This window comes from Hypanus sabinus, chromosome 30 (assembly GCF_030144855.1).
Source record: "Hypanus sabinus isolate sHypSab1 chromosome 30, sHypSab1.hap1, whole genome shotgun sequence".
Taxonomy (NCBI): Eukaryota; Metazoa; Chordata; class Chondrichthyes; order Myliobatiformes; family Dasyatidae; genus Hypanus; species Hypanus sabinus.
The window spans coordinates 25286939-25299318 of record NC_082735.1 but is presented as its reverse complement, the minus strand read 5'-3'; the positions used below and the strand labels follow the sequence as shown (position 1 = coordinate 25299318).

Below are 12380 nucleotides of genomic sequence, written 5' to 3'. Positions count from 1 at the left end.
GTCTGAGAAGTCAACTGTTTATTTCTTTCCACAGATGCTGCCTGAATTGCCAGGTTTCTGCAGAATACCTTGAGCAAAGATAGTTCAATAGATTTAAGTAGTTTAAGAAAATACAAAGTGTTGAAGGGCTGTGTTATGTGATGGAGCATTTTGTTGGAAGAGTTTCTCCTTCAGGATGTTTAATATAAGGCCTATCCTTCTGCACAGTGAAGGGATTAAGAGGGTTTGGAGTTTGGCCTCTGAGTGGATATGTGCACCACACACACATGAGCAGTCTATGTACTGAGGTTTCAGGAGTTGATCTGATGAAGATCAGACAATCTCACACTCATCTGGTAGGACAACTCCATTCCAGCAGAAATTTTATTGGAAATATTGGAAGACTTGAGAAGCTCATTAGTGCACTGATAGATTTGCTTGTTGCTATCTGCACTGAGATTGAAATTATCATCACAAATTTACTTGTGTCCCATTGGAGCTCAGGTAATTGACTGCTCAAGATCACAAGTCATCCGCTGATTCTAATCACACTGAAAACCGAAATTCCATTGCAGAGGTGTGGTGAACTATGTGCCTGTCGGGACACGCCCCTGCTGACTGCTCCTGTGGCTCCTCCCACAGGCCCCTGTATAAAGGAGACCTGCGGCCTGACGCTCGGCCTCAGTCTCCAGGACCTTGTATGATAGACACTCACTCCTGGTTCCTTCTTCCAGTCAATAAAAGCCGATATCTCGCCTACGTCTCAGTGTGAGTTATTGATGGTGCATCAATTTTATTGACTGGAAGTTTTAAAACATGGAACCCGTTTTGCGTCCGGACCGGTTGGATTTGGACCCTCAAGACCCTGACGCAGCTCTCGCTTTTGAACACTGGCTTGCATGCTTCCAATCGTACTTGGCGGAGCTTCGTGCGACTGAACCCGCCGTTATGCACAGAATCCTACTCTCGAGGGTCACCCCCAAAGTTTACTCCTTTATCCGGGACCTGCCGACCTACGAAGGGGCACTGGACGCCCTCAAACGACAGTACCTGCGGCCGGTGAACACCGTCTACGCAAGACATCGCTTAGCTACCCGGCAACAGCGGCCTGGCGAATCGTGCGCTGAGTTTCTCCGAGCACTACAGACACTCGTCCGAGCTTGCGACTGCAAGACGCTCACGGCAGAACAGCATGCAGAGCTGCTGGTGCGAGACGCCTTTGTGACGGGACTGAGGTCAGTGTACATGCGCCAGCGGCTGCTGGAGAACTCGGATCTTACCTTAAGCTCGGCGATAGAGATGGCCAACGCTCTAGAAGCTGCGCGGCATAACGCCGACGCTGTCCAGTCGCGCGATTCCCCGCCGGTTTCGTGGACGCCTCAGACCCCGCCACCGCCGGCTCCCGGGAGCGAATTCGCCAACGCCGCCGCCAGTCGCCATTCCACGAGCTCCCCGACCCAGACCACGGCTGTGGCCCGTAAGAAACTCGTGCCTTGTTATTTCTGTGGCCAAAAGAAACATCCTCGACAACGCTGTCCAGCGCGAGAAGCGACCTGCTCCAGCTGCGGAAAGCGGGGCCACTTCGCCAAGGTCTGTAAGTCTCAACCTCGAGCGGAGTGCAGCGCTGCGGGTGAAACGTGGGGGCCGCCATCTTGCATGCCGGGATGTGGGCGGCCATCTTTGTCGACGTCAGCACGCCCCGCCCCCGATCCTCGGATGCTGACCGGGTACCCCGGATGTGAGCGGCCATCTTTGTCGGCGTCAGCATGCCCCGCCCCCGACCCTCCGATGCTGACCGGGTACCCCGACGGCGATCCAACTCTGGCCACTGTGACTCTCGACCAAAGCGCCCCACACCAGCTTGCAAGGTCCATGATGGACATCCAGGTGGAGGGGCATTGGACTGGATGCCTGTTTGACACGGGCAGCACTGGGAGTTTTATTCACCCGGACACAGTGCAACGCTGCGGACTTGCAACGCGGCCGGTCTGTCGGAGGTTCCATTTGGCCTCTGGGTCGCAGTCCGCAGACATCCGGGCGGGTTGTGTAGCGACTTTGGTGGTGCAAGGCACAGTATATCGGGACTTTGAACTGCTGGTCATGCCTAATCTGTGTGCACCTGTGCTATTGGGGCTGGACTTCCAGAGCCATCTCGAAAGTGTGACTATGGTATACGACGGGCCCCTCCCACCACTCACTGTCAAGAATCCTCAGTTTTGTGGGACTTCTTCACATACCCCGCTACTGACCACACACACACACGGACACACACATCCCATCCAGAACCAGGCCAACAGCTGCGCTACCGACACTTGCAGCCTCTCCACTCTCAAGATCCCTTCCCCACCGCTGTTCGCCAACCTGACCCCCGACTGTAAACCTGTGGCAACCAAAAGCAGGAGGTACAGCGCGGGGGACCGGGCCTTCATTCGGTCGGAGGTGCAGCGGCTGCTCAGGGAGGGGATCATTGAGCCGAGCACAAGCCCTTGGAGGGCCCAGGTGGTTGTTGTTCGGACTGGGCAGAAAAATAGGATGGTGGTGGACTATAGTCAAACCATCAATAGGTTTACGCAGCTTGACGCATACCCCCTACCCCGCATCGCGGATATGGTCAACCAGATTGCTCAGTATAAGGTGTACTCGACAATAGATCTGAAATCCGCTTATCACCAGCTCCCCATCTGCCCAGAGGACCGCCCCTACACCGCCTTCGAGGCGGGCGGCCGGCTCTATCACTTCCTGCGCGTCCCTTTCGGTGTCACGAATGGTGTCTCTGTCTTCCAGAGGGAAATGGACCGGATGGTGGACCAGTACCAACTGCAGGCCACATTTCCCTATCTGGATAACATCACCATCTGTGGTCATGACAGGCCAGATCACGACGCCAACCTCCAACGGTTTCTCCAAGTGGCCGCAGCTCTGAACCTTACTTATAACAGGGACAAGTGTGTTTTTGGTACCACCCGCCTTGCTATACTTGGGTATGTCGTGGAAAACGGGGTTATTGGGCCTGATCCCGAACGTATGCGCCCCCTGTTAGAGCTCCCTCTTCCCACCACTCTCAAGGCCCTCAGACGGTGCCTGGGGTTTTTTTCCTATTACGCCCAATGGGTCCCCCATTACGCAGACAAGGCTCGCCCCCTGGTCAAGTCTACCTCGTTTCCCCTCTCTGCTGAGGCCTGCGCGGCCTTCAACTGCATTAAAGCGGACATTGCCAAAGCTACGATGCATGCAGTGGACGAGACCGCTCCCTTCCAAGTGGAGTGTGATGCCTCCGATTTCGCTCTGGCTGCTACCCTTAATCAGGAAGGCAGACCAGTAGCATTCTTTTCTCGCACCCTCCAAGGCTCTGAAATTCGGCACTCCGCGGTGGAGAAAGAAGCCCAGGCCATAGTGGAGGCTGTTAGGCACTGGAGGCACTATCTTGCTGGCAAAAGATTCACTGTGCTGACCGACCAGCGCTCGGTTGCGTTCCTGTTCAGCAACCAACAGCGGGGCAAGATCAAAAATGATAAGATTTTGCGGTGGAGGATAGAACTCTCCACCTACACCTATGATATCCTGTACCGGCCTGGCAGACTCAATGAGCCCCCTGATGCCCTATCCCGGGGAACATGTGCTAGCACACAGCTCGACCAGCTGTACGCCCTTCATGCACAACTTTGCCATCCGGGGGTCACCCGATTTTACCATTTTGTGAAAGCTCGGAACCTGCCGTACTCCCTGGAGGACATCAGGACGATGACCAGGGACTGCCAAATTTGTGCCGAGTGCAAACCGCACTTCTACTGTCCTGACACGGCACAACTTGTCAAGGCCACCCGCCCTTTTGAACGCCTGAGTGTTGACTTTAAGGGCCCCCTTCCCTCCACTGACCGCAATGTCTATTTTCTCAGTGTTATTGACGAGTTCTCACGGTTCCCCTTTGCCATCCCCTGCCCCGACACCACTGCCACGTCCGTCATAAAAGCCCTGCGCCAGCTCTTCACTCTGTTCGGGTATCCCTGCTATATCCACAGTGATAGAGGGTCCTCCTTTATGAGTGAGGAGCTGCGCCAGTACTTGCTAGCTAGGGGCATTGCTACCAGTCGGACCACGAGTTATAATCCCCGGGGTAATGGCCAGGTAGAGCGGGAGAATGCCACAGTGTGGAAGGCCACACTTTTAGCCCTTAAGTCCAAAGGGTTGCCGGTCTCTCGATGGCAGGAGGTCCTCCCTGAGGCACTGCACTCTATCCGCTCTCTGTTATGTACGTCCACCAATGCCACCCCTCACGAACGCCTATTCTCTTTTCCCAGGAAGTCTGTCACTGGGACCACCCTACCAGTTTGGCTGACGTCCCCGGGGCCAGTGCTGCTCCGGAAACATGTGAGGAGCAATAAATACTCCCCGCTGGTGGAGAGGGTTCACCTTCTCCATGCGAACCCCCAGTATGCTTACGTGGTCTTACCTGATGGGCGGGAGGACACGGTCTCCATCCGCGACCTGGCACCCGCAGGTGCAGCAGACCACTACCCTGAAGGCTCTCCGGTAACTGTGAACCCTGCACCAGAGGTGACACCGTACGCACCAGGCCCTACACAGACTCCTCACGACACTTGTATACCGGGCGTTTCGTACGCGTTTATACCAGGCGCCTCGCACATGCATGAGGGATCACCGGCGCCTAGTGGGCAAGAACACGCGCAACCCCCGTCCCCTGTGCAATCGCCAATGATGCCGGCACCTATGGGGTCACAGCCGGTGCTACGTAGATCGCAGCGACAGATTCGACCGCCTGATCGGCTTGACTTGTAAGAACCTTCGCTACATGAGGACTTTTTCAAACGAAGGGGGGGTGAATGTGGTGAACTATGTGCCTGTCGGGACACGCCCCTGCTGACTGCTCCTGTGGCTCCTCCCACAGGCCCCTGTATAAAGGAGACCTGCGGCCTGACGCTCGGCCTCAGTCTCCAGGACCTTGTATGATAGACACTCACTCCTGGTTCCTTCTTCCAGTCAATAAAAGCCGATATCTCGCCTACGTCTCAGTGTGAGTTATTGATGGTGCATCAAGAGGCAACAACCTGTGTCACAGAGAGGACTTGCTATAAAACACACGTTGCAAAAGGCCAAGTGTATATTTTTGGGGATTTTGTCGATACCAAAGAGCTCAATAATTATAATCTGTGGTGGATTATGTTAGTTATCTTGTTAAAAAACTGTTTCTATTTTGAAATTCTCATTTTATTTTCAGGTGGCTGTTTTTATTTATTATGCTGTTTGGATGCCTCAGACACAGTGGATTACCCTTGAAAAAGGAATGCTTGAAAGCCCTTTCACCTATATGCCTGAAAAGAGGCAGGAGGCCTGGAGATTTGTTTCATACATGCTGGTGCATGCTGGGTAAGAGTTTACCCAACAAATCTTGTTTATTGTAGGGATATTAATGTGCATAAAATGTCTGAAATCACTTGGTGGTTGTTGTTCCACTCCACGCCTTGTGGAGCATTAGGCAACAAACTTGCCACTTCTTTAGCATTTGTCTGTTTTTTTTAAAAATAAGGCTGAGTTGCTAGCTCAACATTCAACTCAGCACAGGTGGAAAGCATGCAAAGAGCTGGCCAGATTTGAACCTGGGACCACTCGTGCCAAGTCCAGTATGGATGCCACTACACCACCGGCTGGCATTACTTGGTTGTAATGTTGATTTAAAGTCTCAATAATTATGATTGAAGATTTTACGTGGGAAGAAATAAACAAGGTATGACTAGAGTCTCTTAAATATATGCTTACTTCTAGACAGAAACAATAAAACTGTGACTTGGGCAAGAAGTTCAATCACTTTTTAAACAGCTGGCTAATTATTAATTTTAGTACTAAATTTCTACAAAAAGAAAACTACCAATTCTTCTGTGTCAAACGCAACCCCTCTGTCTGTCCTGTGCAGAGATTCCATATTGCTCCTTTGTTGCACATATGGGTATTGTGTATAAAAGACAAAAGTCTGGTCTATTTTTAATGTAAGAGAATTTGACATTGACTTGAAGCTATAAAATAGTGAACAATGTTACAGCTTAAAAAGTTGAACGGTTTCCTTTGTACTTCCTGGATTAGGTGTGCAGACAGACCAGTGTAAGACAGAAGGTGGCCTGGGGGCATTATCACTATAGAAATAACCTGTTGGATTTTTTTTATTATATATTGACAGTGTTCAGCACTTACTAGGGAATCTTGTCATGCAGCTTATTCTGGGGATTCCTTTGGAGCTGGTGCACAAAGGCCACCGGGTTGGCCTAGTCTACATTGCAGGTGTGATTGCAGGTGAGTTACAATGCCTGTTTCAGAATCACCTTTTTTTTAAAAAATGTCACAGAAGACGCCAACTTTGCCCTGTTGAGAGCAATCCTGGTAGTCCCACACCCAGATCTTGCTCAGATCACTAACTCTCCCACGTTTCTCCTGCCGCACCTTCCACAATAAACTGCAATTTACAGCAGCCCATTTACAGTCATCGCTGGATGTGGGAGGAAGCTGGAGCAGTTGGAGAAACAGACAGCATCAGAGGCCAGGACTGAACGTGGGTCTCTGGAGACAGTTCAGCAGCCCTGCCTGCAGTACCATTTTGTAGACTGCCACACATTACACACTTGGAATTGAGGAATGAGTTACATCTAAAAGAGAAAGGGAAATCAGCCAGCCAGGCATGTCAGGCTGAAAGCTTATCTCTAAATTCACCTGTGCTCACATGCTAGCCCAGGTTGTGAGCAACCTTAAGCACCAGTTTTTTTTTCATAATACAGTTCCTTTTTCAATGTCACCTTCCACGTTTTACACACATAAATCCTTTTATTAAGGATTACAAAATCAGGAAGAACTGTCTTGCAGAGTAATTGCCCTGAATTCCCCAAGTTGCACATGTTGCGACTTCAAAGGCCACCTTTTCACGGATATTTTGAAGAAAAATCCAGGCACCCAAAATCCAGTTCCATATTATCTCCCTTCTGTGCTTCTGATGCAGTGTTTGTTGTACACACAGGTACTCGTTTGTAGCAAGGGTCACACTGGTTAAACCAGCATGCATGGTTGTTTATCTGTCTATCTATCTGTTTAACTATACAGTGCAGAGTCGGCCCTTCAACCCCGATTTAACCCTAACCTAATCAAGGGAAAATTTACAATGACTAATTAACCCTACCCGGAATGCTTTTGGACTCTTGGGGGGAGCACGGAGCACGTGGAGAACTGGTACATTCCACAGGCAGGACGTACAGGGTCTCCTTACGGACGGCGCCGGAACTGAACTCGGGATTCTGGCGCCCCGAGCTGCAATAGCGTCGTGCTAATGGAAACCTGCTGGGTAGGCAGATCACAATATCAGGTGGGACTGAATGCATGAGTGTCTGTTACGCAGTAGTGACTCTGTCGCTGGAGAGGTACTGAACCTGGTGATTAACTTACTGCCCATTTTGCTGCTGGCACTAAGGGCAGCATTGAAGGTCCTCCATCGTTTCTATCCTTGGCCATCTTCTCCACTGCACTCCAAGTGGGGTTCAGGGTCCTCTACGGTACAGTGATAAGTTATAGGTTGTAACAGTGCATCTCTGCAGTTATTTGTATTAGCTTGCCAGTGCTGTACATAGTTCATACATTCCAAAAACACAGTTGTAATCTTGGTCTTGGTGCTGTTCAGGGCTTCTTTCATCGTGCTGGTTGTTTCCCCTTGGTTTTCATTACTGTCAGCCACGCAAATCCTGGGTGAAGACTCAGGAATACAATCACACTCAGATTTAGAAGGATACTTCATTGCTGTTTCCGTAACAATTTTTTTTAACCAGTCAGCATTGCTAGTCCTGAGCTGGACCCCCGAACCCGGAGGACTGGCCTCTACCCTTTGACCTGTTTGGCATGGGTGACCCGACCAAGAGTCATAGCACTAGTCCCTAACCCAAGTCAGCATAGCTCTCTGGGTCATTGAGGCATGCAAGCCTCTAAACCCTGTGACAAGATTGTGGTCCTCTTGGAGGTGAAGCTGGTGACATAGAGTCTATATTCACCACAACAAGCAGGTAATCACCTGGGGATCCTCTCGGCAGAGACCCCCAAACTCAAAGTACAGTTTTTATACCCTTATGATCAAAGGTATCATGACTTCTCACTCAATGAAAGCAGAGCGAAAGAGTTGATCATTGACTACAGCAGGATGAAACCAGTCCTATGGTCAGTCCTCATTAGGGGAATGGGGGTGGAGAGGGTCGGTAACTGTAAATTCCTTAGAGTTACCATTTCAGAGAATCTTTCCCAGGACCAGCAAAGAAGGCAAGGCAGCCCTTCACTTTCTTAGAAGCTTTGCTGAGATTCGACATGACGTGTCTTCTAAAACTTTGACAAACTTCTATGGATGCACACTTGAGAGTATTCTGACTGGTTGCATCACAGCCAGGTACAAAAACACCAATGACCAAGAATGGAAAAGCCACGAAAAGTTGTGGATACAGCCCAGTTCATCACAGGAAAAGCCTTCCCCATTCACTGAGCACAGCTCCAAGGAGTGTTGCCACAAGAAAGCAGCATCCATCGTCAAAGACCCCCAGCATCCAGGCAATCTTCTTCTTACTGCTGTCATTGGGAAGGAGAATCAGGAGCCTAAGGTCCCACACCACTGTTTTCAAGAACATCACTTGGATAACTTCACTCGCCTCAACACTGAGCTGACTCCATAAACAATGGACTCAAGGACTCTTCAACTCATGTTCTTAGTATTATGTATTTACAATTTATTTATTTTTATTATTACTATTTGTTTTAATTTTTTTATTTGCATAGTTTGCCTTCTTTTGTACATAGGTTGTCAATCTTTGCTTGCCTGTAGTTTTTCATCGATTCTGTTGTATTTCTTTGTTCTACTGTGAATGCCAGCAAGAAAATGAATCTCATGTGGTGACATATATGTACTCTGAGGAGAATTTTTCTTTGAACTTTGAGGCGATTCAATACAATTTCAATAGCTATAATGACATGGCTTGTTTCAGAAGTTTGAATCTGATAATATGCCCACTGAGTTCACATCTGAAGGCCTGAGGTCAGAGATCCCAGACACAAAATGCTTTGAAGGTTGACTCCCTGAGTACACAAGTATCCCAACTATTGTTAGAACAAATATGTGACTGTATTTGATGTGCTAGTTGACAATAACATAATATCAAGACAATACAGGCAGGACTTGATATTGCGTTACTGTCTCCAAATGCCTGTAGTCAGATGAGGTAGGGAAGGGTCATAATGAGTACTTTACCTCAGTATTCACAAGTGAGAAGGACCTTGACAAATGTCAGCAGAAAAGAGGTTAATATGCTGGCAGAGTGGAGGTACACCTTTACCAAAGAAAGTGTAAGGTGCTCCTTCCCTCCACGAACCTGCAGGTCACCCTTGGGAAAGGTGTAGCACCTGCTTAGCCCCCGATCAGGGCCAAGTAAAGTCATGGGAGCAGGTGGTGGATGGACGTATGAGCAGCTGGTGTATATCACAAGTCCTGGTGATGTGACCACTGATGCCAGGCAGACAATCTCTGAAGACTATTGATAATGGTCGGGGGTCATCTGTCTTGTAAGGACACTGCCCAGAATAAGGCAATGGCAAACCACTTCTGTAGAAAGATTTTCCAGGAAGATAATCAACCATACCATTCGACACAGCACATAATGATGATGATGAAGAATATGCTGGATTATGTCAAGGCTAAGAAAGAGGATATACCCAGGTTACTATGGAAACTAAAGGAAGAGATTGCTGCACCTTTAATGATGATCTTTGCATCCCCACGACCACAGGAGTCATACCGGAAGACTGAGAGATAGGAACTGTTATTCCTTTGTTCAAGAAAGGTAGTCGTGATAACCCTGGGAATTATAAACCATGAATCTTACACCAATGATGGGCAAACTACTGGAGAGGAGTCTTAGAAACGGGAATTATGAGCATTTGGAGAAGCTCTTAGTAAGGCATTCAACACAGTTCCTCAGGATAGTCTCGTTCAGAAAATCAGGAGCTTGTAATTTGGCTGCATGGATTTGGATTTGCCCCGAGAAGGCAGAAGGCAGCAGATGAGTTATACTCTGCTCTGGAGGTCTATACCTATTGGTGTTCCATTGGGATTTGTTTTGGGATCTTTGTTCATAGTGATTTTTATAAATGCCTGGGATGAGGAAGTTGAAGGGTGAATTAGTAAGTCTGGAGATGACATGAAGGTTGGTGGTGTTGTGGATAGTGTGGAAGGTTGTTGTAGGTTACAATACATTGATAAGACGCAGAGCAGGGCTGGGAAGCAGCAGCTGTTCACTCCGAGGAAATGTGAGGTGTGAAGTAGGAGGTTGGACGTGAAGGCAGGTATATTTTTAATTGCAGGACTCTTAGCAATGTGGAGGAACAGAAAAGTCCTCAACCATAGATTCTTCAAAGCCACCATGCAAGTTGATTGGGTGATCAAGAAGGCATATAAGACCATAAGATAATGGAGCAGAATTAGGCCATTTGGCCCATCGAGTCTGCTCTGCCGTTTCATCAAGTCTGATCCAATTTTCCACTCAGCCCCAATCATCTGCCTTCTCCCTGTATCCCTTCATGTCCTGACCAACCAAGAATCTATCAATGTCTGCCTTCAATATACATAAAGACTTGTCCTCCACAGCTGCTTGTGGCAAAAATTTCCACAGATTCACCACTCTCTGGCTAAAGAAATTCCTCCTCATCTCTGTTCTAAAAAGATACCCCTCTATTTTGAGGCTGTCCCCTCTGGTTTTAGACTCTCCCACCATAGGAAACATCCTCTCCGCATCCACTCTATCAAGGCCTTTCACCATTCAATAGGTTTCAATGTCACCCTTCATTCTTCTGAACTCCAGTGAATACAGGCCCAGAGCCATCAAACACTCTTCATATGACAAGCCCTTCAATCCTGGAATCATTTTCGTGAACCTACTTTGAACCCTCTCCAGTTTCAAGTCCAGTCAAGTCAAATCACTTTTTATTGTCATTTTGACCATAACTGCTGGTACAGTACACAGTAAAAATGAGATAACATTTTTCAGGACCACGGTGCTACATGAAACAATACAAAAACTACACTGAACTACGTAAAAACAACAGAAAAAAACTACACTAGACTACAGACCTACCCAGGACTGCATAAAGTGCACAAAACAGAGCAGGCATTACGATAAATAATAAACAGGAGTACGGAGCACAGTAGAGAGCAGTAAGCTGGTGTCAGTCCAGACTATGAGTATTGAGGAGTCTGATGGCTTGGGGGAATAAACTGTTACAAAGTCCTTTCTAAGATAAGGGACCAAAAATTTGCTCACAATACTCCAAATGAGGCCTCACCGGTACTTTATAAAGTCTCAACATTACATCCTTGCTTTTATATCCTAATCCTCTTGAAATGAATGCTAACATTGCATTTGCCTTCCTCACCACAGACTCGACCTGCAAGTTATCCTTTAGGTAATCCTGCACAAGGACTCCCAAGTCTCTTTGCACCTCAGCTTTTTGTATTTTCTCTCCATTTAGAAAATAGTCAACCCTTTCATTTCTTTTACCAAAGTGCATAACCATACACTTCCTGACACTGTATTCCAGCTGCCCTTTCTTTACCCACTCTCATCTGTCTAATCCTTCTGTAGCCACTCTACTTCCTGAAAACTACCTGCCCCTTCACCTATCTTCATATCATCTGCAAACTTTGCAACAAAGCCATCAATTCCATCATCCAATTTATTAAATTATAACCTAAAAAGATTGGTCCTAACGCAGACCCCTGTAGAACACCACTAGTCACCAGCAGTCAACCAGAAAAGGTTCCCTTTATTTCCACTCTTTTGGGACCAATTGTTGTATGTTATATGTTAATGAATTGGATGATGGAATTGATGGCTTTGTTGCAAAGTTTGCAGGTGATATGGCATAGATAGAGTTGACAGCTGGCGCCTTTTTTTCCCAATTAACATAATTCCCATTATTTTACATTTAGCTGATGTAGCTCACCAGTTCAAAGACGTACCAGTTAATAGGTTAATTGGTGATTATAAATTGTCTTGGATTAAATTGGGGGGGTTGCTGGGCAGCACAGCTCAAAGGGCCAGAAGAGCCTATTGCGCGCTGTATCTCAATAAATAAATAAACGAATAAAGCCATCTTTTGTTTATTTTTTCAGGCTCATTGGCTAGCTCAATATTTGATCCCTTACTCAGTTTGGTTGGGGCTTCAGGTGGCGTCTATGCCCTAATGGGAGGCTACTTTATGAATGTCATAGTGGTAAGTAGTCTAAATTAACTAATATTGCAGTTTGGGAACATGTTGTGCATGATTCAACAAGTGGTTTGTGAATAGAACAAGTAATAATACTTAAATGACCTTTCTAACTC

At 47.7% G+C, this 12380-nt stretch overlaps 1 protein-coding gene across 2 annotated transcripts in view; it reads left to right on the top strand.

Annotated features, from left to right (window-relative positions):
* rhbdl2 (rhomboid, veinlet-like 2 (Drosophila)) overlaps positions 1-12380 on the top strand; it is a 57878-nt gene that overhangs the window by 19234 nt on the left and 26264 nt on the right. For both annotated transcript variants that reach the window (XM_059954434.1, XM_059954433.1), the window contains exons 3-5: positions 5216-5364; positions 6170-6282; positions 12170-12270. In XM_059954434.1, the coding sequence (XP_059810417.1) occupies positions 5216-5364; positions 6170-6282; positions 12170-12270 (363 nt within the window). The remainder of the gene's footprint in view (positions 1-5215; positions 5365-6169; positions 6283-12169; positions 12271-12380) is intronic.